We start from the raw sequence: 25,060 nt of genomic DNA, 5'->3' as shown, positions 1-25,060 counted from the left end.
ATATTAGAGTAGCTTATCAAATGGGCTTTAACATAACTAAATCAAGTACAAGTATGTGCCAGCATAATTAATAATGCTTCAAACAGTTATTATTTACTTTACATATTAACATTGATATTATATAAGATTACACTAATGAATTTATTTATGATTTTGGGACATAATATTACATATTATCCCTTTCTTACTAAGAATAAAATGTTCCTCGACCTTTTAATTTTGTATTTGAAATATATTTATTTTGATACAATAATATAATTACTTTGAAAATGGAAAAATGTATTAAAACTGGTTCCATAAATATTAGTATTGTGCAATTTTATAATAATAATTTTAAAGCAAATCATTATTTTACTTTTATATTTCCTGCTAATAAAAAAACATACACGAAATATAAAAATTACACAATATCAAATTACTTTTATATATATGATTACTCCTTGCAATACGACTTATATATTTATAAATGCTATATATAATGTAAATTGCTCATAATACCACATGCTTTGCCTTAATAAAATATTTATTTTAAATTGTATCGATAGTCAGAAATAAAAGTGTATTGTTGTATGAATTGTTTATTAAAAAATGTATTAACACATAGCATTAACTTGATTAATTTCTTGTTTTTTTTTTAATATTAATCTTCTTTACTTGCTTTCCTAAATATTTTTTTACACCTTTTTTTCCATTTTTCTTTCCACTTTTATGAATCTGCACTGGTTTTGTTTCCTTTTCTTTTAATTCTAATGCTGTCTCAAACGGATCTCCTTTAAATATATCATCCATAGGATTTAATGAATATGATTCTTTTGGCTTATTAATAGCTTGCACCATTTTCTGTTCTACCTTATTTATGTATTTACCAGCAGCTCTTTTATTTATGGATTGTCGAAACTATAATTTTAAAAGTTACAATACATAAATTTATTGTTTTTAATTTTCACATATGTTTATAAACTTCACAGTAAAGTAAAAGTTTTATTGCTTCATACCTTAGTAGGTGAAATATACGTTGGATTATCCCAAAGTACTTCACCACCAAAACTTTCAGAAAATATTTTTACTGGGTTTAATACAAATCTTGGACCAATTTCAGCTAAACCACCATCTTCTGTCAAAATTTGGAAATTTCTAAACCATATTCTGTTGTCTAATATACTGAATGTATATATATGATCAAAAAATGGTTGACTTTTAGGATGATGATTAGGTACACCAAATATTTGAACAAACAATTCTTTTAAAAGACTGTATTGTGGCTTTGTATTAAAATTATCATCAAATGACAGTAAAGGACGAGATCCTTTTAAACAATTTCCAGTCATTTTTAATTCTCCCATTGTATAGACTACAACAGAGAAGTCACAAATTGCACAACTAATTTTATTTATCATAAAACTTTAAACATCATAGTCCATGAAACTATATAATTAACAGATAACAAACATAATACATACTATTTTCGACAAGAAATTTACAACTTGGTCCTGTAGGAATATTAGAAAGCCACAAGTATAGATCCTTTTTCCTTCTGCCTTCAAATAATATTGTTTTGTTACAATTTTTCATTTCACATATTTCATTAATTATTTGTAAGGTTTTAGTTCGTTCCATTTTAGATTCAGGACGATGATGAGGCATGAGAGCTTTTATATCATCCATAAGATGACGGTGTCTGAAACTAATTCCTCTAGTAGCAAAAACTAGTACTCGCTGCTTATTAATCCATTTTACCTAAATAATTAAATGTAGACATTCCATATATGTATATTAACACTAAAAGTTGGTCACGGGCCGTTATTATCAAATTACTATTTTTTAAATATTTATTTGGTTGAAACAAAGTAAGAGTATTTTCAAACCTTTTTTGGTGGTGGTTCATCTGACATTCTTTTTGCTGGTAATACTTCTGCTTCTGGTACATTTTCTTTACTACCATCTTGTGACCTTCGACGTTTTACTCCTTTTTTTGTCATAGTTATATACTGCTATAAATGTATAAACTAATATAAGAACACTTCGCAAAAATAAAGTTAACTGCAAAAGAATGTTACACGTGTTTTATACCAGAGAGTAAACATCAAACTATGTATATAGTAAAGATGGAAAACTATCGATAGTACAATCGAAATTATCGATAGTTTTCGACCATCGAACGAGTTTCAGTACCTAGTCAATCTTTAGTATTGATAGTTTTCGATAGCTGAAAGGTATGACATATTATAACATCTGTGTTCTGTAATTTTTTATTTTAATATATTTTATCACTGTTTTTATGTAAAATGGAAAACATCTTTATTAAATAAATATAATTCTAGTCGAAAGTTAACATCGTTTTTATGTACAAATCTACATTGATATAACTTAATATTTTTGATTCCGCAGGACAAATAGTAAAAAACGGGCTGATTTAAAAAAAGTATTTGATATTCTTATATTTGTGGATAAAAGTAAATGGTTACTTGAAGATTAATCACACTCGAAGTAAACACTAACCCTTCTAGCTTTCTACAAATTTAAATAATCGAAAATAATCGATAACTATCGATAGTTTATTCGAAAATGATCGATGACAGTGACAATCGATTTTCTCCATCATTCACATATATGTTGATTTATAAAGGCTGATGTGTTACGTAATAAGATATTGACTTCTGTAACGAAATAGTACAAACTTTGTTATAATTTTCATATTTTATTGTATGATATTAGAATTTAAAAGGTTGTATAAACAAACAGCAGACACAAAGCATGGATTTCCATATAATCTTTTTATTTATACTATTGCTCGAAAGAGGGATTTGTTTTGAAAAATGTAAACCAAATATAGGTAGGTAGGAAATTTTATTACTGATCTAAGTAATTAAAATGTTTCTTGATAATAAAAATTAAAACATTTATAATAATTTACTGCTTATTTGATAAAATAACAAATATGCATATGATAATTCAAAAAAATAATAGTACCATGTAACAAAATAATGTCAACAAATTTTATTTTGCATTTTTTAATTTCTACGTTTGATATTTTAGCAATTATTGGAGGTGGTATTGGTGGTGCAGCAACTTCACATTTTCTTACAGAATTATTTCATAATAATCTTAATATTGATTTATATGAAGCAGAAACTATTGGTGGACGTTTGGCCACAGTACAAATTGATAATAATGAATTTGAAGCCAGTGGTTCCATTATACATCCTGAAAATAAATACATGCAAGAATTTGTTAAACTACTTGGTACCTTATTTTATATAATTTTGCAGTTATGATCTTCTAAATATTTAGAAGATAATTTTATTTTAATAACTGCTTTTTCTCTAATTTTCAAATTTCTTAATCAACTTTTGTTTATTAAATTAGGCTTAGAACACAGGCCAAATAATGATGAAAGATCAGGTATTTGGAATGGTAATGAGTTCGTATTTGAAGAAAGTAACATAAATATCATATCAGTAGCTAAATTACTGTATAAATATGGTATTCAACCATTTAGCCTTAATAGGTATTCTGCCACATTATTTTTTGATAATCTGTTAAGAATATGTTACAAATTGATATTACAATGATACATTTGCTGATTTCATTTATGTCAAACAGATACATAAATTCCATAGTAAATAACTTTGCCAAGATATACAGTTTACAGGATGCTGGAAAGTCTTTTGAAAATATTACTAGTTTTTTAACAGTAATGAATGCAGAGTATCCAAAGTTATTACAAGTATCTATCAAGAAACACCTTTTAAATATAGGTTATTCAGAAAAAATAATTGATGAAATTGTCAAGGCTTCGTTAGTAGTGAATTATGGTCAAGACACCAATGTTCATAGCTTTATTGCCTGTGTATCTTTAGCTGGAGCAGGTTTTGACTTATGGTCTGTTAAAGGGGGAAATAAAAAGGTTGTTTAATTGTACACAGGATGTATTTTCATAGAGCAATTAATGATATGCTAATATTTTAGGTACCTGAACATTTAATATATAGAAATAAAAATGTAAATATTGTGTCTTCGCGTGTTGACAAAATTGTTTATATGTCACCAGAAGGTTTCAAAAATTTATATGCAGTATTTCATTATGATAAAGGTATGATATTAAATTATTTAAAAATTTCCACATTATGGCTCATTCATTGAATAATGATATCTATTTCAGATATGAAAACTGTAGCAACATCAATGTATGATATTGTAATTGTTGCAACTCCTCTTACTTATGATCATAAATTTCCTATAGTTTTTGATGGATTTTTGGACAATTTAAATTTTTACAGCCCAGAAAAATTTCACAAAACTATGGTTACATTTGTCAAAGCAGATTTAAAACCACACTACTTTGGTTTATTAGAAGAAATAGACAATATTTTGAGTTGTGAACCCAATAAAACATTAATTAATTCTATAGGAAGATTGAATACTGTAGAGGGTATAATGAAACATAGTAGAATTTGGAAAATCTTTAGCAATATACCTTTAAAATCAGAAATTATAAATGAAATGTTCTCAAATGTATGATTTATAATATTTATAATATTCATAAAAGACATAATAGTTTAAAAAATGCAAAAGTATTTTAATATTTTTGTAGATCAATGAGGTGAAGGAAATTACTTGGAACGCACATCCTGAATATTCAACAGAAGTTCATGAGGCAAAATTTAAATTACACAATGCACTTTATTATGTGAATGCCATTGAATGGGTTGCTAGTGCAATGGAAATGAGTGCCATAAGTGGAAGAAATGTTGCAATTTTAGCTCATGAAGAATTTTCTCAAAAATGTCATCGTAAGCATATTAAAGAAATGCAAACTGATGTCCCTAAAAAGATATCTATTGAATTATAACAATGTATATTTGTTTTCGAGATACTTTAAGTCTTAAAGGAAAATATAAAAATATGATTATGTAATATATATAATTGCAAATTATTTTAATAAGCTATTGTAAATGTATGCAAGTTTAAATAATGAAAAATTATATGTATGAATTAAAATTAATAAAAATTCTTGCAATTTTGTATTAAAAATATAAAAAGATTTTTTTACACAAAATAATTATTTACTAATTAATTTTATGTTTCATTTTAATATTTCCCACACCGATGCAACAGATTGGAAAATGTCAAAAACTTGTTAAATCAAAGAAAATGAATATTGTTAATACGTGCAGCGACAATAAGTAGAAAATCTCAACCGCAGACGAAATATAGAATAGATTAACGGTGTTTCTCAATTAATTCTTGAAACGGTGTTTCGATCCAGACGCATCAGATTACGTCAGACACTCTCGATAAGTTACCATGAACCAATGAGAGTCCTTTGTAATTAAGCATTTTATTTTGCACCTTCTGTGCTCTCGCTGGACAAATTATAGAAGTTTGTCGAAAAGGAAATGTGTTTGGCGTCATTGGCTAGCCATACGATTGTGGACAATGATTCGTACCGTGAGATGGGAAAATCACTAGTTTTCTTATGGTACAAATCATTGTCCCAACATATACATAGTGCCATATTCTTTTTTTTCGACAGAAATATATGAGTTGAATTATACATACACACCTAAAAGTACAACACATACTAAACCGTAAAAATGCAGTATTAGTAAAGTTACTATGATTAAACAAATAGAAAATTCTGTACTAATATTATTAGCGTATTCTCATAAGGTTATTCATAGCATTCAACTTGCCAACACTACATATCTTATTGTACATCTAAAAACTTTTGAGAAGATTTAATAATATATAGGACAAAACCTCAACGAGAACATAACCTGGGTAACTTTTGGGGAAAATATGCGACTATCAACATCGTACTAACTGGATATACTGAAGATGTGATCTTACTGGAAAGGTAGCATTTGTTAGAATCTACGTAATGTCATAATATTTTATTTGAAAGGAAAGTGTAATGGAAAATCATTCCGTTCGTATAAATTATACTCTAACACCCCGCGACACAGAACAACCATTAATACACGATAATGAAACTAAACAATACGTAGAGAACAGTAAAAAGCGTGAAGAAATAATTGTTTTGACAAGCGAAGCAAAGGGCGGTTTGTCTAATCCCAGAGCTTTGCTATTTTTAACGCTATGGTATTTCTTCAGCGGGTGTACTCTGTTCTTGAACAAGTATATACTGTCTTACATGGAAGGAAATCCTAATATTTTAGGTAAATAAATACTAAGATACTATATGATTGAACTAAACTAACACAAATATAAATTATTTATATATTTCATTTGTTGATTTCTTAAAAAGTTTTCGATAGCTGAAAGGTATGACATATTATAACATCTGTGTTCTGTAATTTTTTATTTTAATATATTTTATCACTGTTTTTATGTAAAATGGAAAACATCTTTATTAAATAAATATAATTCTAGTCGAAAGTTAACATCGTTTTTATGTACAAATCTACATTGATATAACTTAATATTTTTGATTCCGCAGGACAAATAGTAAAAAACGGGCTGATTTAAAAAAAGTATTTGATATTCTTATATTTGTGGATAAAAGTAAATGGTTACTTGAAGATTAATCACACTCGAAGTAAACACTAACCCTTCTAGCTTTCTACAAATTTAAATAATCGAAAATAATCGATAACTATCGATAGTTTATTCGAAAATGATCGATGACAGTGACAATCGATTTTCTCCATCATTCACATATATGTTGATTTATAAAGGCTGATGTGTTACGTAATAAGATATTGACTTCTGTAACGAAATAGTACAAACTTTGTTATAATTTTCATATTTTATTGTATGATATTAGAATTTAAAAGGTTGTATAAACAAACAGCAGACACAAAGCATGGATTTCCATATAATCTTTTTATTTATACTATTGCTCGAAAGAGGGATTTGTTTTGAAAAATGTAAACCAAATATAGGTAGGTAGGAAATTTTATTACTGATCTAAGTAATTAAAATGTTTCTTGATAATAAAAATTAAAACATTTATAATAATTTACTGCTTATTTGATAAAATAACAAATATGCATATGATAATTCAAAAAAATAATAGTACCATGTAACAAAATAATGTCAACAAATTTTATTTTGCATTTTTTAATTTCTACGTTTGATATTTTAGCAATTATTGGAGGTGGTATTGGTGGTGCAGCAACTTCACATTTTCTTACAGAATTATTTCATAATAATCTTAATATTGATTTATATGAAGCAGAAACTATTGGTGGACGTTTGGCCACAGTACAAATTGATAATAATGAATTTGAAGCCAGTGGTTCCATTATACATCCTGAAAATAAATACATGCAAGAATTTGTTAAACTACTTGGTACCTTATTTTATATAATTTTGCAGTTATGATCTTCTAAATATTTAGAAGATAATTTTATTTTAATAACTGCTTTTTCTCTAATTTTCAAATTTCTTAATCAACTTTTGTTTATTAAATTAGGCTTAGAACACAGGCCAAATAATGATGAAAGATCAGGTATTTGGAATGGTAATGAGTTCGTATTTGAAGAAAGTAACATAAATATCATATCAGTAGCTAAATTACTGTATAAATATGGTATTCAACCATTTAGCCTTAATAGGTATTCTGCCACATTATTTTTTGATAATCTGTTAAGAATATGTTACAAATTGATATTACAATGATACATTTGCTGATTTCATTTATGTCAAACAGATACATAAATTCCATAGTAAATAACTTTGCCAAGATATACAGTTTACAGGATGCTGGAAAGTCTTTTGAAAATATTACTAGTTTTTTAACAGTAATGAATGCAGAGTATCCAAAGTTATTACAAGTATCTATCAAGAAACACCTTTTAAATATAGGTTATTCAGAAAAAATAATTGATGAAATTGTCAAGGCTTCGTTAGTAGTGAATTATGGTCAAGACACCAATGTTCATAGCTTTATTGCCTGTGTATCTTTAGCTGGAGCAGGTTTTGACTTATGGTCTGTTAAAGGGGGAAATAAAAAGGTTGTTTAATTGTACACAGGATGTATTTTCATAGAGCAATTAATGATATGCTAATATTTTAGGTACCTGAACATTTAATATATAGAAATAAAAATGTAAATATTGTGTCTTCGCGTGTTGACAAAATTGTTTATATGTCACCAGAAGGTTTCAAAAATTTATATGCAGTATTTCATTATGATAAAGGTATGATATTAAATTATTTAAAAATTTCCACATTATGGCTCATTCATTGAATAATGATATCTATTTCAGATATGAAAACTGTAGCAACATCAATGTATGATATTGTAATTGTTGCAACTCCTCTTACTTATGATCATAAATTTCCTATAGTTTTTGATGGATTTTTGGACAATTTAAATTTTTACAGCCCAGAAAAATTTCACAAAACTATGGTTACATTTGTCAAAGCAGATTTAAAACCACACTACTTTGGTTTATTAGAAGAAATAGACAATATTTTGAGTTGTGAACCCAATAAAACATTAATTAATTCTATAGGAAGATTGAATACTGTAGAGGGTATAATGAAACATAGTAGAATTTGGAAAATCTTTAGCAATATACCTTTAAAATCAGAAATTATAAATGAAATGTTCTCAAATGTATGATTTATAATATTTATAATATTCATAAAAGACATAATAGTTTAAAAAATGCAAAAGTATTTTAATATTTTTGTAGATCAATGAGGTGAAGGAAATTACTTGGAACGCACATCCTGAATATTCAACAGAAGTTCATGAGGCAAAATTTAAATTACACAATGCACTTTATTATGTGAATGCCATTGAATGGGTTGCTAGTGCAATGGAAATGAGTGCCATAAGTGGAAGAAATGTTGCAATTTTAGCTCATGAAGAATTTTCTCAAAAATGTCATCGTAAGCATATTAAAGAAATGCAAACTGATGTCCCTAAAAAGATATCTATTGAATTATAACAATGTATATTTGTTTTCGAGATACTTTAAGTCTTAAAGGAAAATATAAAAATATGATTATGTAATATATATAATTGCAAATTATTTTAATAAGCTATTGTAAATGTATGCAAGTTTAAATAATGAAAAATTATATGTATGAATTAAAATTAATAAAAATTCTTGCAATTTTGTATTAAAAATATAAAAAGATTTTTTTACACAAAATAATTATTTACTAATTAATTTTATGTTTCATTTTAATATTTCCCACACCGATGCAACAGATTGGAAAATGTCAAAAACTTGTTAAATCAAAGAAAATGAATATTGTTAATACGTGCAGCGACAATAAGTAGAAAATCTCAACCGCAGACGAAATATAGAATAGATTAACGGTGTTTCTCAATTAATTCTTGAAACGGTGTTTCGATCCAGACGCATCAGATTACGTCAGACACTCTCGATAAGTTACCATGAACCAATGAGAGTCCTTTGTAATTAAGCATTTTATTTTGCACCTTCTGTGCTCTCGCTGGACAAATTATAGAAGTTTGTCGAAAAGGAAATGTGTTTGGCGTCATTGGCTAGCCATACGATTGTGGACAATGATTCGTACCGTGAGATGGGAAAATCACTAGTTTTCTTATGGTACAAATCATTGTCCCAACATATACATAGTGCCATATTCTTTTTTTTCGACAGAAATATATGAGTTGAATTATACATACACACCTAAAAGTACAACACATACTAAACCGTAAAAATGCAGTATTAGTAAAGTTACTATGATTAAACAAATAGAAAATTCTGTACTAATATTATTAGCGTATTCTCATAAGGTTATTCATAGCATTCAACTTGCCAACACTACATATCTTATTGTACATCTAAAAACTTTTGAGAAGATTTAATAATATATAGGACAAAACCTCAACGAGAACATAACCTGGGTAACTTTTGGGGAAAATATGCGACTATCAACATCGTACTAACTGGATATACTGAAGATGTGATCTTACTGGAAAGGTAGCATTTGTTAGAATCTACGTAATGTCATAATATTTTATTTGAAAGGAAAGTGTAATGGAAAATCATTCCGTTCGTATAAATTATACTCTAACACCCCGCGACACAGAACAACCATTAATACACGATAATGAAACTAAACAATACGTAGAGAACAGTAAAAAGCGTGAAGAAATAATTGTTTTGACAAGCGAAGCAAAGGGCGGTTTGTCTAATCCCAGAGCTTTGCTATTTTTAACGCTATGGTATTTCTTCAGCGGGTGTACTCTGTTCTTGAACAAGTATATACTGTCTTACATGGAAGGAAATCCTAATATTTTAGGTAAATAAATACTAAGATACTATATGATTGAACTAAACTAACACAAATATAAATTATTTATATATTTCATTTGTTGATTTCTTAAAAAGTTTTCGATAGCTGAAAGGTATGACATATTATAACATCTGTGTTCTGTAATTTTTTATTTTAATATATTTTATCACTGTTTTTATGTAAAATGGAAAACATCTTTATTAAATAAATATAATTCTAGTCGAAAGTTAACATCGTTTTTATGTACAAATCTACATTGATATAACTTAATATTTTTGATTCCGCAGGACAAATAGTAAAAAACGGGCTGATTTAAAAAAAGTATTTGATATTCTTATATTTGTGGATAAAAGTAAATGGTTACTTGAAGATTAATCACACTCGAAGTAAACACTAACCCTTCTAGCTTTCTACAAATTTAAATAATCGAAAATAATCGATAACTATCGATAGTTTATTCGAAAATGATCGATGACAGTGACAATCGATTTTCTCCATCATTCACATATATGTTGATTTATAAAGGCTGATGTGTTACGTAATAAGATATTGACTTCTGTAACGAAATAGTACAAACTTTGTTATAATTTTCATATTTTATTGTATGATATTAGAATTTAAAAGGTTGTATAAACAAACAGCAGACACAAAGCATGGATTTCCATATAATCTTTTTATTTATACTATTGCTCGAAAGAGGGATTTGTTTTGAAAAATGTAAACCAAATATAGGTAGGTAGGAAATTTTATTACTGATCTAAGTAATTAAAATGTTTCTTGATAATAAAAATTAAAACATTTATAATAATTTACTGCTTATTTGATAAAATAACAAATATGCATATGATAATTCAAAAAAATAATAGTACCATGTAACAAAATAATGTCAACAAATTTTATTTTGCATTTTTTAATTTCTACGTTTGATATTTTAGCAATTATTGGAGGTGGTATTGGTGGTGCAGCAACTTCACATTTTCTTACAGAATTATTTCATAATAATCTTAATATTGATTTATATGAAGCAGAAACTATTGGTGGACGTTTGGCCACAGTACAAATTGATAATAATGAATTTGAAGCCGGTGGTTCCATTATACATCCTGAAAATAAATACATGCAAGAATTTGTTAAACTACTTGGTACCTTATTTTATATAATTTTGCAGTTATGATCTTCTAAATATTTAGAAGATAATTTTATTTTAATAACTGCTTTTTCTCTAATTTTCAAATTTCTTAATCAACTTTTGTTTATTAAATTAGGCTTAGAACACAGGCCAAATAATGATGAAAGATCAGGTATTTGGAATGGTAATGAGTTCGTATTTGAAGAAAGTAACATAAATATCATATCAGTAGCTAAATTACTGTATAAATATGGTATTCAACCATTTAGCCTTAATAGGTATTCTGCCACATTATTTTTTGATAATCTGTTAAGAATATGTTACAAATTGATATTACAATGATACATTTGCTGATTTCATTTATGTCAAACAGATACATAAATTCCATAGTAAATAACTTTGCCAAGATATACAGTTTACAGGATGCTGGAAAGTCTTTTGAAAATATTACTAGTTTTTTAACAGTAATGAATGCAGAGTATCCAAAGTTATTACAAGTATCTATCAAGAAACACCTTTTAAATATAGGTTATTCAGAAAAAATAATTGATGAAATTGTCAAGGCTTCGTTAGTAGTGAATTATGGTCAAGACACCAATGTTCATAGCTTTATTGCCTGTGTATCTTTAGCTGGAGCAGGTTTTGACTTATGGTCTGTTAAAGGGGGAAATAAAAAGGTTGTTTAATTGTACACAGGATGTATTTTCATAGAGCAATTAATGATATGCTAATATTTTAGGTACCTGAACATTTAATATATAGAAATAAAAATGTAAATATTGTGTCTTCGCGTGTTGACAAAATTGTTTATATGTCACCAGAAGGTTTCAAAAATTTATATGCAGTATTTCATTATGATAAAGGTATGATATTAAATTATTTAAAAATTTCCACATTATGGCTCATTCATTGAATAATGATATCTATTTCAGATATGAAAACTGTAGCAACATCAATGTATGATATTGTAATTGTTGCAACTCCTCTTACTTATGATCATAAATTTCCTATAGTTTTTGATGGATTTTTGGACAATTTAAATTTTTACAGCCCAGAAAAATTTCACAAAACTATGGTTACATTTGTCAAAGCAGATTTAAAACCACACTACTTTGGTTTATTAGAAGAAATAGACAATATTTTGAGTTGTGAACCCAATAAAACATTAATTAATTCTATAGGAAGATTGAATACTGTAGAGGGTATAATGAAACATAGTAGAATTTGGAAAATCTTTAGCAATATACCTTTAAAATCAGAAATTATAAATGAAATGTTCTCAAATGTATGATTTATAATATTTATAATATTCATAAAAGACATAATAGTTTAAAAAATGCAAAAGTATTTTAATATTTTTGTAGATCAATGAGGTGAAGGAAATTACTTGGAACGCACATCCTGAATATTCAACAGAAGTTCATGAGGCAAAATTTAAATTACACAATGCACTTTATTATGTGAATGCCATTGAATGGGTTGCTAGTGCAATGGAAATGAGTGCCATAAGTGGAAGAAATGTTGCAATTTTAGCTCATGAAGAATTTTCTCAAAAATGTCATCGTAAGCATATTAAAGAAATGCAAACTGATGTCCCTAAAAAGATATCTATTGAATTATAACAATGTATATTTGTTTTCGAGATACTTTAAGTCTTAAAGGAAAATATAAAAATATGATTATGTAATATATATAATTGCAAATTATTTTAATAAGCTATTGTAAATGTATGCAAGTTTAAATAATGAAAAATTATATGTATGAATTAAAATTAATAAAAATTCTTGCAATTTTGTATTAAAAATATAAAAAGATTTTTTTACACAAAATAATTATTTACTAATTAATTTTATGTTTCATTTTAATATTTCCCACACCGATGCAACAGATTGGAAAATGTCAAAAACTTGTTAAATCAAAGAAAATGAATATTGTTAATACGTGCAGCGACAATAAGTAGAAAATCTCAACCGCAGACGAAATATAGAATAGATTAACGGTGTTTCTCAATTAATTCTTGAAACGGTGTTTCGATCCAGACGCATCAGATTACGTCAGACACTCTCGATAAGTTACCATGAACCAATGAGAGTCCTTTGTAATTAAGCATTTTATTTTGCACCTTCTGTGCTCTCGCTGGACAAATTATAGAAGTTTGTCGAAAAGGAAATGTGTTTGGCGTCATTGGCTAGCCATACGATTGTGGACAATGATTCGTACCGTGAGATGGGAAAATCACTAGTTTTCTTATGGTACAAATCATTGTCCCAACATATACATAGTGCCATATTCTTTTTTTTCGACAGAAATATATGAGTTGAATTATACATACACACCTAAAAGTACAACACATACTAAACCGTAAAAATGCAGTATTAGTAAAGTTACTATGATTAAACAAATAGAAAATTCTGTACTAATATTATTAGCGTATTCTCATAAGGTTATTCATAGCATTCAACTTGCCAACACTACATATCTTATTGTACATCTAAAAACTTTTGAGAAGATTTAATAATATATAGGACAAAACCTCAACGAGAACATAACCTGGGTAACTTTTGGGGAAAATATGCGACTATCAACATCGTACTAACTGGATATACTGAAGATGTGATCTTACTGGAAAGGTAGCATTTGTTAGAATCTACGTAATGTCATAATATTTTATTTGAAAGGAAAGTGTAATGGAAAATCATTCCGTTCGTATAAATTATACTCTAACACCCCGCGACACAGAACAACCATTAATACACGATAATGAAACTAAACAATACGTAGAGAACAGTAAAAAGCGTGAAGAAATAATTGTTTTGACAAGCGAAGCAAAGGGCGGTTTGTCTAATCCCAGAGCTTTGCTATTTTTAACGCTATGGTATTTCTTCAGCGGGTGTACTCTGTTCTTGAACAAGTATATACTGTCTTACATGGAAGGAAATCCTAATATTTTAGGTAAATAAATACTAAGATACTATATGATTGAACTAAACTAACACAAATATAAATTATTTATATATTTCATTTGTTGATTTCTTAAAAAGTTTTCGATAGCTGAAAGGTATGACATATTATAACATCTGTGTTCTGTAATTTTTTATTTTAATATATTTTATCACTGTTTTTATGTAAAATGGAAAACATCTTTATTAAATAAATATAATTCTAGTCGAAAGTTAACATCGTTTTTATGTACAAATCTACATTGATATAACTTAATATTTTTGATTCCGCAGGACAAATAGTAAAAAACGGGCTGATTTAAAAAAAGTATTTGATATTCTTATATTTGTGGATAAAAGTAAATGGTTACTTGAAGATTAATCACACTCGAAGTAAACACTAACCCTTCTAGCTTTCTACAAATTTAAATAATCGAAAATAATCGATAACTATCGATAGTTTATTCGAAAATGATCGATGACAGTGACAATCGATTTTCTCCATCATTCACATATATGTTGATTTATAAAGGCTGATGTGTTACGTAATAAGATATTGACTTCTGTAACGAAATAGTACAAACTTTGTTATAATTTTCATATTTTATTGTATGATATTAGAATTTAAAAGGTTGTATAAACAAACAGCAGACACAAAGCATGGATTTCCATATAATCTTTTTATTTATACTATTGCTCGAAAGAGGGATTTGTTTTGAAAAATGTAAACCAAATATAGGTAGGTAGGAAATTTTATTACTGATCTAAGTAATTAAAATGTTTCTTGATAATAAAAATTAAAACATTTATAATAATTTACTGCTTATTTGATAAAATAACAAATATGCATATGATAATTCAAAAAAATAATAGTACCATGTAACAAAATAATGTCAACAAATTTTATTTTGCATTTTTTAATTTCTACGTTTGATATTTTAGCAATTATTGGAGGTGGTATTGGTGGTGCAGCAACTTCACATTTTCTTACAGAATTATTTCATAATAATCTTAATATTGATTTATATGAAGCAGAAACTATTGGTGGACGTTTGGCCACAGTACAAATTGATAATAATGAATTTGAAGCCGGTGGTTCCATTATACATCCTGAAAATAAATACATGCAAGAATTTGTTAAACTACTTGGTACCTTATTTTATATAATTTTGCAGTTATGATCTTCTAAATATTTAGAAGATAATTTTATTTTAATAACTGCTTTTTCTCTAATTTTCAAATTTCTTAATCAACTTTTGTTTATTAAATTAGGCTTAGAACACAGGCCAAATAATGATGAAAGATCAGGTATTTGGAATGGTAATGAGTTCGTATTTGAAGAAAGTAACATAAATATCATATCAGTAGCTAAATTACTGTATAAATATGGTATTCAACCATTTAGCCTTAATAGGTATTCTGCCACATTATTTTTTGATAATCTGTTAAGAATATGTTACAAATTGATATTACAATGATACATTTGCTGATTTCATTTATGTCAAACAGATACATAAATTCCATAGTAAATAACTTTGCCAAGATATACAGTTTACAGGATGCTGGAAAGTCTTTTGAAAATATTACTAGTTTTTTAACAGTAATGAATGCAGAGTATCCAAAGTTATTACAAGTATCTATCAAGAAACACCTTTTAAATATAGGTTATTCAGAAAAAATAATTGATGAAATTGTCAAGGCTTCGTTAGTAGTGAATTATGGTCAAGACACCAATGTTCATAGCTTTATTGCCTGTGTATCTTTAGCTGGAGCAGGTTTTGACTTATGGTCTGTTAAAGGGGGAAATAAAAAGGTTGTTTAATTGTACACAGGATGTATTTTCATAGAGCAATTAATGATATGCTAATATTTTAGGTACCTGAACATTTAATATATAGAAATAAAAATGTAAATATTGTGTCTTCGCGTGTTGACAAAATTGTTTATATGTCACCAGAAGGTTTCAAAAATTTATATGCAGTATTTCATTATGATAAAGGTATGATATTAAATTATTTAAAAATTTCCACATTATGGCTCATTCATTGAATAATGATATCTATTTCAGATATGAAAACTGTAGCAACATCAATGTATGATATTGTAATTGTTGCAACTCCTCTTACTTATGATCATAAATTTCCTATAGTTTTTGATGGATTTTTGGACAATTTAAATTTTTACAGCCCAGAAAAATTTCACAAAACTATGGTTACATTTGTCAAAGCAGATTTAAAACCACACTACTTTGGTTTATTAGAAGAAATAGACAATATTTTGAGTTGTGAACCCAATAAAACATTAATTAATTCTATAGGAAGATTGAATACTGTAGAGGGTATAATGAAACATAGTAGAATTTGGAAAATCTTTAGCAATATACCTTTAAAATCAGAAATTATAAATGAAATGTTCTCAAATGTATGATTTATAATATTTATAATATTCATAAAAGACATAATAGTTTAAAAAATGCAAAAGTATTTTAATATTTTTGTAGATCAATGAGGTGAAGGAAATTACTTGGAACGCACATCCTGAATATTCAACAGAAGTTCATGAGGCAAAATTTAAATTACACAATGCACTTTATTATGTGAATGCCATTGAATGGGTTGCTAGTGCAATGGAAATGAGTGCCATAAGTGGAAGAAATGTTGCAATTTTAGCTCATGAAGAATTTTCTCAAAAATGTCATCGTAAGCATATTAAAGAAATGCAAACTGATGTCCCTAAAAAGATATCTATTGAATTATAACAATGTATATTTGTTTTCGAGATACTTTAAGTCTTAAAGGAAAATATAAAAATATGATTATGTAATATATATAATTGCAAATTATTTTAATAAGCTATTGTAAATGTATGCAAGTTTAAATAATGAAAAATTATATGTATGAATTAAAATTAATAAAAATTCTTGCAATTTTGTATTAAAAATATAAAAAGATTTTTTTACACAAAATAATTATTTACTAATTAATTTTATGTTTCATTTTAATATTTCCCACACCGATGCAACAGATTGGAAAATGTCAAAAACTTGTTAAATCAAAGAAAATGAATATTGTTAATACGTGCAGCGACAATAAGTAGAAAATCTCAACCGCAGACGAAATATAGAATAGATTAACGGTGTTTCTCAATTAATTCTTGAAACGGTGTTTCGATCCAGACGCATCAGATTACGTCAGACACTCTCGATAAGTTACCATGAACCAATGAGAGTCCTTTGTAATTAAGCATTTTATTTTGCACCTTCTGTGCTCTCGCTGGACAAATTATAGAAGTTTGTCGAAAAGGAAATGTGTTTGGCGTCATTGGCTAGCCATACGATTGTGGACAATGATTCGTACCGTGAGATGGGAAAATCACTAGTTTTCTTATGGTACAAATCATTGTCCCAACATATACATAGTGCCATATTCTTTTTTTTCGACAGAAATATATGAGTTGAATTATACATACACACCTAAAAGTACAACACATACTAAACCGTAAAAATGCAGTATTAGTAAAGTTACTATGATTAAACAAATAGAAAATTCTGTACTAATATTATTAGCGTATTCTCATAAGGTTATTCATAGCATTCAACTTGCCAACACTACATATCTTATTGTACATCTAAAAACTTTTGAGAAGATTTAATAATATATAGGACAAAACCTCAACGAGAACATAACCTGGGTAACTTTTGGGGAAAATATGCGACTATCAACATCGTACTAACTGGATATACTGAAGATGTGATCTTACTGGAAAGGTAGCATTTGTTAGAATCTACGTAATGTCATAATATTTTATTTGAAAGGAAAGTGTAATGGAAAATCATTCCGTTCGTATAAATTATACTCTAACACCCCGCGACACAGAACAACCATTAATACACGATAATGAAACTAAACAATACGTAGAGAACAGTAAAAAGCGTGAAGAAATAATTGTTTTGACAAGCGAAGCAAAGGGCGGTTTGTCTAATCCCAGAGCTTTGCTATTTTTAACGCTATGGTATTTCTTCAGCGGGTGTACTCTGTTCTTGAACAAGTATATACTGTCTTACATGGAAGGAAATCCTAATATTTTAGGTAAATAAATACTAAGATACTATATGATTGAACTAAACTAACACAAATATAAATTATTTATATATTTCATTTGTTGATTTGTTAAAAATACAACTTTAATTTATATAAATTCTTTATGTAAAAATGTCTATATTTATAAAATTACTGTTTACAATGCTAAGCATAAATTTATTTGAATAGGAGCTTGTCAAATGCTAATGACAGCAGTTTGTGGGTTTATACAAATGTATTTCCCATGTGGAATGTATAAAGCAAGTCCTCGATTAATGAGACCAGCAGGTTTTTATAAGCATATGATACTGGTAGGATGTACAAGATTTGCAACTGTAGTACTAGGATTAATATCGCTCAATTATGTAGCAGTGAGTTTCACAGAAACTATTAAAAGTAGTGCACCACTTTTTACCGTCCTTATTAGCAGATATTTATTTGGTAAGAAATATTAATATTTTGTTGTATCTTATAATTCTGTTTTGTTGTATAATAATAATAAAATACTTATTATAAACATTTTGCTTTACATATTAATATTTTTAAAGTATATACAATTTTGTATTATAAAAAATGTAATATTTAATTAAAATTTTGAATTGAAATAATATTTTTAAAAATAAATTTATGAACTCTAAAAATAATTAAATGTTTTATTACTTTCATTATAGGAGAGCATACAGGGTTATATGTAAATTTATCTTTGATTCCTGTAATGGGTGGTCTAGCTCTATGTTCAGTGAATGAAATCAGTTTTGATCTTGTGGGGTTTGTTGCTGCTATGGCTACAAATATAACAGAATGTTTGCAAAATGTTTTTTCAAAAATGTTAATCAGTGGTGATAATTTTAAATACACGTAAGTATTGTATACGTTGTTATAAATTGTATGAAATTAGATTTTTTAACACATTTTATAGTTGATTGGTATATAATTCATTATATCTTAATTTATATTAATTTTCATTCAAACCAAATGTTATATATGTACATGTTATTTCAGACCAGCAGAGTTGCAATTTTATACCAGCTTAGCTTCAATTGTGGTACAAATACCTGTGTCACTAATTTTATTAGTAGATTTACCAACACTTGAGCATTCCTTAAGTTTTAAATTGTTCACTGCATTCCTCCTTAATGGTGTGTTCTTCCATTTTCAAAGTATCACTGCATATGTACTTATGGATTACATCAGTCCTGTAACACACAGGTGTGTTTCCAAATTGTAATTTAAAGTAGTTATATAAACGAATATTTTAATTTACGAATCAATTATTAAAAATATTATATTTTATTACAGTGTTGCTAATACGGCAAAGAGGGCATTCTTAATTTGGCTCTCTGTTTTATTATTTAACAATCCGGTAACTGGTTTATCGGCTATGGGAACATCCTTGGTAATAGCAGGAGTATTACTATATAATCGCGCACAAGAATATGATAAATTAAACAAAGCAAAATTACGATATAGTTCAAAAGTTAATTTACAGTAATATAATTCTAAAATTAATAAGAATTTACATTCAATAAAAATAGGTGTTTGCATCAAGCACGTTATGTCATTAAAAACTAAAACAAATTTAGTACTAGTTTTTATAACACAGTATTTTATTCATTACAATGATAAAGTGTTCACAATTTTAATTAAAATACGAAAATAAAAATATATCTTGCATTCTGGGTATGTTTTATAAAAATGTAGTTTTAATTGAAAATATGACGGTACAAATTAACATGATCATAATAAATTATATTAAATATCAAATATAATATGGAAAAAATGAAGGTAACATAAGTCATTTTTTACCAATGTAATTTACACATGTAAAAGTTTATTTACATAAAGTGTAACTTACTTTTTACTTATATATATTTATACACATTTCTTACAAAATAATTTTTTTCATTATATTAAAGATTTAATAAATTATAATTGGTTCAGTAATAATGATTTATTTATTTTAATTCATACATCAGGTTAGGCCTAATAGCAGCAGAGCTGAGCCTCACCTTTTACACCATTTTGTACAATGTATATTCTTTCTTTCACTGTGTAATAAAGATATTATTATTGTTGTTATTGTTGTTATTATATACTCCTATAATTTCAGGAGTAATTCTCATTCACATTAAAATATAACCATTTGTAAACTTTAATATAATATGTGACTATTTAAAACATTTTCTTCATTTTAGTTATAATTATATAATATTTTACAAGGTATAAATTACATAAAAATATATTATTTAGAGCATTAGGAAAATAAATTTTTTCTAGAACAAGCAACTATTTAATATAATTCATTTCTTTCTTATGTAATATTATTAATCTTTTATACTCAAAATTATCATAGTATAGGTCATTTAGTTACCTGAAACTTGACAATTGAGTGTAAAAGGTTAATATTATTATTATTATCTAGGAATGTTAAAATTTGAATAAAAATAAATCTTTTCTACAGATCAAATTGATCTCAAATACAATGTACGAATACAGAGTTTATAGAACAGTTATATTAACAGGTTAAACGTCACAGTGGTCCCTGAAAATCGGCACTCAAATTTACGATTCCCTAAAACGCTTACAAGACATAAACTCTAATACTTGTAAATTTTTAAATAGTATTATTTTCGTTAGTAATACTATAAAATAACAAGTACATCGACAAATTATCAAATATTTCAACTTTTTACACTACAGTTCGAACAAATATTGGGGACATCCTTAAGTATAGAAAACTAACGTGAGGTTTAACGTGTTGATTCACTGTTCGTTTCCATGGTTTATATCGATTAGTTTATTTTAATTGCAAGCATTAAGAGCTTGATCAAGATCAGCCAAAATATCTTGTTCTGTTTCAAGACCAACAGACAGACGAATTAATTGATTATTAATGCCTAATTGTATTCTGGTTTTTTCAGGAACTGAGGCATGAGTCATGATAGATCTAGACAAACAATTTAGAGGTAGAATGGATGTTTTTATACATATTAAAATAAGGTATTAATTACTTACGGTAATTCAGCAAGGGATTCATAACCTCCGAGTGATTCAGCTAATAAAAACAATTTCAATGCCTTCAAAAATTTTATACTATCGCCTTTAAGATAAAAGGAAACCATCCCACTATGACCAGTTGTTTGTTTAAGGGTAATTTCATATTGTGGATGTGATGGAAGATCTATAATTAAATTAAATTGTTACTTTATCAAAAAGTATGACATATTCAAATAAAGGAGATCAACTGTATGATAAATTTAAATAATCATAATCTACTTGTTTAAAGACTATTGAGGGTGATGTGATAAAATATATAGAAATTATAGTATAAAAATTATAAAGCTAATATTTTATATACATACATGGATGAATTACTTTCTCTACACAAGGATGAGATTTCAAAAATTTTGCAACTGCTAATCCATTCTTCATATGCTGCTGCATTCTAAGTTCCAATGTTTTCAGACTACGATTAACCAAAGAACAATCAAAAGGTGATGGTACAATGCCTAAAGCTGAAATAATTTAAAAATAAATATTAATTTTACACATATAAAAGATGATTTACAATACAAATTAAATACATAAAAAGTACCATTTTGTAAGAATCGAAGTCTTTCTGCAAGATCATCTCTATTTGTAATTGCTGCACCCATAATAACATCTGAATGGCCATTCATATATTTTGTCAGAGAATACATTACAATATCAGCACCTAATTCTAATGGTCTCTAAATCATAGAATGTACGTTACTTAAATATACTAGAATTTTGAAGGAAAAGTATTACTCACCTGAAAGTAACATGTTAGAAAACTATTATCTACTATTATAATAATTTCAGGATTTTTGTGTTTAACTGCATCAGTCATTGCCCTGATATCAACTAATTTGAGCAGAGGATTAGTAGGTGTCTCAAGCCAAATCATCTAAATAAAAATATAAACAGATATGTATAGATATACATAAATGCTAGTATAGTATAAAATATGAAATAGATTTTAAATATATCATTATATATATAATATGTAGGATGAGTCACGAGAAACAGAATCTTGAAGTATCTACGTTATTTATCGTTGTAGCAAAAAATTTTACAAGACAAAATTTTACTATTAGAACAAAATTATTCAAGGTCATTTTTTTATGTAATTTCATTTAATTATGTTTTTCTTTAAATAGAATCATATATATGTTATTATAGTATATTGTAACCCACATCGATACAAATTCATTGACTTAGTATTCTATGACTCTGAAGTGACCTTAGTTGAGAAATTAATAATGCAAAATATTTTATAAAATGGTAGTAATGCATTATTAAAATGGTCTCTGCATTAATATTTTATAATATATGAGCATTCATTTGTACCAATGAGTATTATTTCCATTAAATTTAAAATGTTCTTTATACCTTTGTATTTGGTTTTATAGCAGTTATAACATTATTTATATCTGTCATATCTGCAAATGTTAATGTGATATCATGTAAGGTCAAACATTGTTGAAAAAGACGGTTGGTGCCGCCGTAAAGGTCATCCCCAGATATCATATGATCTCCTGCTTTTAATAATGAAGTTGTTGCTGTTACAGCACCTAAACCAGAAGAAAAAACAAATCCATGTTTTCCTTTATCTAAAGCAGCTAAACATGTTTCTAAGACATTTCTTGTAGGATTGCCACTTCTGCTATAGTCGTAACCCTGGAACATTAAATGATAATAATGAATAACAAAACCAACAAAAAGGAAAAGTCAGTTCAATATATTAGCATATAAAATAGTTTTCAAAATTGTAATCCTTCCAAGTAGAAACAGAAAGATCTTTAAGCTACAATTGCTAGTAATTGTTTCTTATTAGTGTAATTGATACCAATTACCTTGCCTTTATTACAAATATGTGTCTTTGATTCAGGGAAATACACTGTTAATATTAACAAAAATTAAATACCCATTGCAAATTTACAAGATGATGTTAGAGTTCTAAAAATTAACTTTCTTATAAAATATTAAATACTATTAAATTTAATAAAGATTTATTAAATATTATTAGAATTGCTTGATTTTTGAAATAAAAGAAACTTACTCTATGTTCCCCAGGTCCATCTTGTTGAAAAGTAGTTGACATTACAATAGGAGGTACTACTGAATAATGATTCCATTGTGACGGATTTTGCCCAATATGTATAGCCTTCGTTGAAAAACCTTCACCTTGTAACATTCTATTAAATATATTGTTTAAAATATTTACTTATAAATAATTAAAATAATGTTTATACAATTTGAATATATTAAAATATGAATTCTGCACATGCCAACAAACAGATTAATGCTTTTTTCTAAAAGTATTACGAGTAAAAAATTAATGAAACGTGTGTAATAAAATTATTCTAATAAAAAAATTAGCTTAAGTATCATGAAAAATTGGAATTAAATATATGAGTAAGTAACTATATCAGTAATTTTAACCAACTATTTTTAAATATTTGTTTTAAAAAAATTATCATGTATTACTTACGTAAACTATTAGTTTGAAGCAAGTTTAAAAATTTTACAAAATAATGCAAAAGTTACAGCTGACCGAAATAACTAATAGTTAAACAGTTTATAATTATATAGGTTCAAAATCCAATACGCGTATTAATGTTAAAATGACGGCTCTATATAGAACTCTGCCTATTTATTACCGTTTATTATCTGTTCAACTTAAAGGTTGGTATATAGAAAGAACAGTTTATCACGTGATTAGAATATTATTGGACCATTGAGTCAGCATCACTGGTTGGTCAGAGAAATGTATACAGATTCGATGCACATTGGGCTGAAAGACACAATAAATCAAAAAGTTGTTGTAAATTTAGCAATAGTGCAATACTATATAGATAGCAACCTGCATAAATATTTAATTAACGAATATTCGCCTGTTAAGGTGCCCCTATCGCGATTACAGGTTTTATTTGTTTAGTTTATATTAAATTATAAGTATGGTAATATACATATTTACACGTGCGGTGTAGATTAACATCATCAAATGACAATCATTACTTGAAGTACTTAGATAGACATTTTTTTTTGCGTCATGATTTTACAATTGGTATTAGAAAGATAGTTTACTTAAAGAAATATATAAATCAAATAACATAACAATTTAAAATCGACTTTTTCAAGTATCATATCAATTATATTGCTTCTTTAGGAAAAATATAACTTACATCGAATTGCAAAACTGCATTTCATTTCATTAGGTCTTTTTTTGAATATTCAAATTAGTTTAACATTTATAATTGTAGTTTAACGTACAAATTATACTTTTATTTATGATACAACTGATGTCATGAAAACTAAAGCCAAATAATCCACAAATTTTGCATATACAAATTAATGAAATGAAATCAATATAAATTTAACATATTTTCGATACTTTCATATTTTTACAACTAATAACATTATGCGGATCTAGTTATTAATGTAAATGTTGTAACTGATTAATGCAAAGTTAAGCTCTTTAAGAATCGTGCCATTACCCAAAGTAAAGACTTGTGGAGTTAGTTTGCTTTAGCCCTCATGGTCTTAATTCATTATAATTTAAAATTTATGATCATCATTTATGCTTAATAAAAAATTTTAAATACAAGGAAACATTTTTTTATTCAAAATTTGATTAG

The 25,060-nt window shown here is 26.9% G+C and overlaps 8 protein-coding genes across 12 annotated transcripts; 6 read left to right on the top strand and 2 right to left on the bottom strand.

The window, feature by feature from the left end:
* Positions 1 to 560: 560 nt before the first annotated feature.
* LOC143144221 (ribosome biogenesis protein BRX1 homolog) lies at positions 561 to 19,542 on the bottom strand. Of its 5 annotated transcripts, none has more exons than XM_076306383.1 (5): positions 19,454 to 19,542; positions 1,866 to 1,991; positions 1,461 to 1,737; positions 996 to 1,351; positions 561 to 897 (listed from the first exon to the last, which is right to left on the bottom strand). In XM_076306383.1, exons 2-5 carry the CDS (start codon positions 1,977 to 1,979, stop codon positions 616 to 618), a joined length of 1,029 nt encoding a protein of 342 aa, XP_076162498.1. In that variant the 5' UTR covers positions 1,980 to 1,991; positions 19,454 to 19,542; the 3' UTR covers positions 561 to 615. The 5 variants fall into 5 exon arrangements, with proteins under 5 accessions (XP_076162498.1, XP_076162500.1, XP_076162497.1 ...); XM_076306385.1 differs by lacking the exon at positions 19,454 to 19,542 and adding an exon at positions 2,071 to 2,190 and having other exon boundaries at positions 1,461 to 1,684; XM_076306382.1 differs by lacking the exon at positions 19,454 to 19,542 and adding an exon at positions 2,071 to 2,188.
* Positions 2,346 to 5,042, top strand: LOC143144218 (prenylcysteine oxidase 1-like). Its single transcript, XM_076306378.1, has 7 exons — positions 2,346 to 2,833; positions 3,037 to 3,243; positions 3,367 to 3,508; positions 3,604 to 3,907; positions 3,970 to 4,093; positions 4,163 to 4,515; positions 4,595 to 5,042. Exons 1-7 carry the CDS (start codon positions 2,755 to 2,757, stop codon positions 4,850 to 4,852), a joined length of 1,467 nt encoding a protein of 488 aa, XP_076162493.1. The 5' UTR covers positions 2,346 to 2,754; the 3' UTR covers positions 4,853 to 5,042.
* LOC143144283 (prenylcysteine oxidase 1-like) lies at positions 6,447 to 9,117 on the top strand. Its single transcript, XM_076306548.1, has 7 exons — positions 6,447 to 6,908; positions 7,112 to 7,318; positions 7,442 to 7,583; positions 7,679 to 7,982; positions 8,045 to 8,168; positions 8,238 to 8,590; positions 8,670 to 9,117. Exons 1-7 carry the CDS (start codon positions 6,830 to 6,832, stop codon positions 8,925 to 8,927), a joined length of 1,467 nt encoding a protein of 488 aa, XP_076162663.1. The 5' UTR covers positions 6,447 to 6,829; the 3' UTR covers positions 8,928 to 9,117.
* Positions 10,530 to 13,192, top strand: LOC143144265 (prenylcysteine oxidase 1-like). The gene is made up of 7 exons (XM_076306516.1): positions 10,530 to 10,983; positions 11,187 to 11,393; positions 11,517 to 11,658; positions 11,754 to 12,057; positions 12,120 to 12,243; positions 12,313 to 12,665; positions 12,745 to 13,192. The coding sequence occupies exons 1-7, from the start codon at positions 10,905 to 10,907 to the stop codon at positions 13,000 to 13,002; spliced, it is 1,467 nt and encodes a 488-aa protein (XP_076162631.1). The 5' UTR covers positions 10,530 to 10,904; the 3' UTR covers positions 13,003 to 13,192.
* On the top strand, positions 13,566 to 14,701 carry LOC143144918 (uncharacterized). Its single transcript, XM_076307799.1, has 3 exons — positions 13,566 to 14,332; positions 14,432 to 14,438; positions 14,614 to 14,701. Exons 1-3 carry the CDS (start codon positions 14,068 to 14,070, stop codon positions 14,699 to 14,701), a joined length of 360 nt encoding a protein of 119 aa, XP_076163914.1. The 5' UTR covers positions 13,566 to 14,067.
* Positions 14,605 to 17,267, top strand: LOC143144256 (prenylcysteine oxidase 1-like). The gene is made up of 7 exons (XM_076306504.1): positions 14,605 to 15,058; positions 15,262 to 15,468; positions 15,592 to 15,733; positions 15,829 to 16,132; positions 16,195 to 16,318; positions 16,388 to 16,740; positions 16,820 to 17,267. Exons 1-7 carry the CDS (start codon positions 14,980 to 14,982, stop codon positions 17,075 to 17,077), a joined length of 1,467 nt encoding a protein of 488 aa, XP_076162619.1. The 5' UTR covers positions 14,605 to 14,979; the 3' UTR covers positions 17,078 to 17,267.
* LOC143144220 (solute carrier family 35 member E2A-like) lies at positions 17,674 to 20,473 on the top strand. The gene is made up of 5 exons (XM_076306380.1): positions 17,674 to 18,407; positions 18,588 to 18,839; positions 19,070 to 19,256; positions 19,401 to 19,607; positions 19,698 to 20,473. Exons 1-5 carry the CDS (start codon positions 18,143 to 18,145, stop codon positions 19,888 to 19,890), a joined length of 1,104 nt encoding a protein of 367 aa, XP_076162495.1. The 5' UTR covers positions 17,674 to 18,142; the 3' UTR covers positions 19,891 to 20,473.
* Cth (Cystathionine gamma-lyase) lies at positions 20,335 to 24,072 on the bottom strand. The gene is made up of 8 exons (XM_076306379.1): positions 23,914 to 24,072; positions 23,482 to 23,617; positions 22,812 to 23,099; positions 22,192 to 22,326; positions 21,994 to 22,129; positions 21,761 to 21,913; positions 21,414 to 21,579; positions 20,335 to 21,345 (listed from the first exon to the last, which is right to left on the bottom strand). The coding sequence occupies exons 2-8, from the start codon at positions 23,614 to 23,616 to the stop codon at positions 21,201 to 21,203; spliced, it is 1,158 nt and encodes a 385-aa protein (XP_076162494.1). The 5' UTR covers position 23,617; positions 23,914 to 24,072; the 3' UTR covers positions 20,335 to 21,200.
* Between the last annotated feature and the right edge of the window lie 988 nt (positions 24,073 to 25,060).

Source organism: Ptiloglossa arizonensis, chromosome 3 (genome assembly GCF_051014685.1).
Source record: "Ptiloglossa arizonensis isolate GNS036 chromosome 3, iyPtiAriz1_principal, whole genome shotgun sequence".
Classification (NCBI taxonomy): Eukaryota; Metazoa; Arthropoda; class Insecta; order Hymenoptera; family Colletidae; genus Ptiloglossa; species Ptiloglossa arizonensis.
This window is presented reverse-complemented; position numbering and strand designations above follow the sequence as displayed.

Bases quoted from the DNA above. Each gene is read 5' to 3' on its own strand.
- LOC143144221 (XM_076306383.1), bottom strand. From the start codon at position 1,979: ATGACAAAAAAAGGAGTAAAACGTCGAAGGTCACAAGATGGTAGTAAA. The intron at 1,352-1,460 runs GTATGTATTATG...TCTCTGTTGTAG, and splicing joins TAAATTTCTTGTCGAAAATA to TCTATACAATGGGAGAATTA. The intron at 898-995 runs GTATGAAGCAAT...TTAAAATTATAG, and splicing joins CGTATATTTCACCTACTAAG to TTTCGACAATCCATAAATAA.
- LOC143144218 (XM_076306378.1), top strand. From the start codon at position 2,755: ATGGATTTCCATATAATCTTTTTATTTATACTATTGCTCGAAAGAGGG. The intron at 2,834-3,036 runs GTAGGTAGGAAA...TTGATATTTTAG, and splicing joins AAAATGTAAACCAAATATAG to CAATTATTGGAGGTGGTATT. The intron at 3,509-3,603 runs GTATTCTGCCAC...TATGTCAAACAG, and splicing joins CAACCATTTAGCCTTAATAG to ATACATAAATTCCATAGTAA.
- LOC143144283 (XM_076306548.1), top strand. From the start codon at position 6,830: ATGGATTTCCATATAATCTTTTTATTTATACTATTGCTCGAAAGAGGG. The intron at 7,983-8,044 runs GTTGTTTAATTG...CTAATATTTTAG, and splicing joins TTAAAGGGGGAAATAAAAAG to GTACCTGAACATTTAATATA. The intron at 8,169-8,237 runs GTATGATATTAA...TATCTATTTCAG, and splicing joins AGTATTTCATTATGATAAAG to ATATGAAAACTGTAGCAACA.
- LOC143144265 (XM_076306516.1), top strand. From the start codon at position 10,905: ATGGATTTCCATATAATCTTTTTATTTATACTATTGCTCGAAAGAGGG. The intron at 12,244-12,312 runs GTATGATATTAA...TATCTATTTCAG, and splicing joins AGTATTTCATTATGATAAAG to ATATGAAAACTGTAGCAACA. The intron at 12,666-12,744 runs GTATGATTTATA...ATATTTTTGTAG, and splicing joins TAAATGAAATGTTCTCAAAT to ATCAATGAGGTGAAGGAAAT.
- LOC143144918 (XM_076307799.1), top strand. From the start codon at position 14,068: ATGGAAAATCATTCCGTTCGTATAAATTATACTCTAACACCCCGCGAC.
- LOC143144256 (XM_076306504.1), top strand. From the start codon at position 14,980: ATGGATTTCCATATAATCTTTTTATTTATACTATTGCTCGAAAGAGGG. The intron at 15,059-15,261 runs GTAGGTAGGAAA...TTGATATTTTAG, and splicing joins AAAATGTAAACCAAATATAG to CAATTATTGGAGGTGGTATT. The intron at 16,319-16,387 runs GTATGATATTAA...TATCTATTTCAG, and splicing joins AGTATTTCATTATGATAAAG to ATATGAAAACTGTAGCAACA.
- LOC143144220 (XM_076306380.1), top strand. From the start codon at position 18,143: ATGGAAAATCATTCCGTTCGTATAAATTATACTCTAACACCCCGCGAC. The intron at 19,257-19,400 runs GTAAGTATTGTA...ATGTTATTTCAG, and splicing joins GGTGATAATTTTAAATACAC to ACCAGCAGAGTTGCAATTTT. The intron at 19,608-19,697 runs GTGTGTTTCCAA...ATTTTATTACAG, and splicing joins ATCAGTCCTGTAACACACAG to TGTTGCTAATACGGCAAAGA.
- Cth (XM_076306379.1), bottom strand. From the start codon at position 23,616: ATGTTACAAGGTGAAGGTTTTTCAACGAAGGCTATACATATTGGGCAA. The intron at 21,580-21,760 runs GTATGTATATAA...ATTTAATTATAG, and splicing joins AGAGAAAGTAATTCATCCAT to ATCTTCCATCACATCCACAA. The intron at 21,346-21,413 runs GTAAGTAATTAA...TTGTTTGTCTAG, and splicing joins GAATCCCTTGCTGAATTACC to ATCTATCATGACTCATGCCT.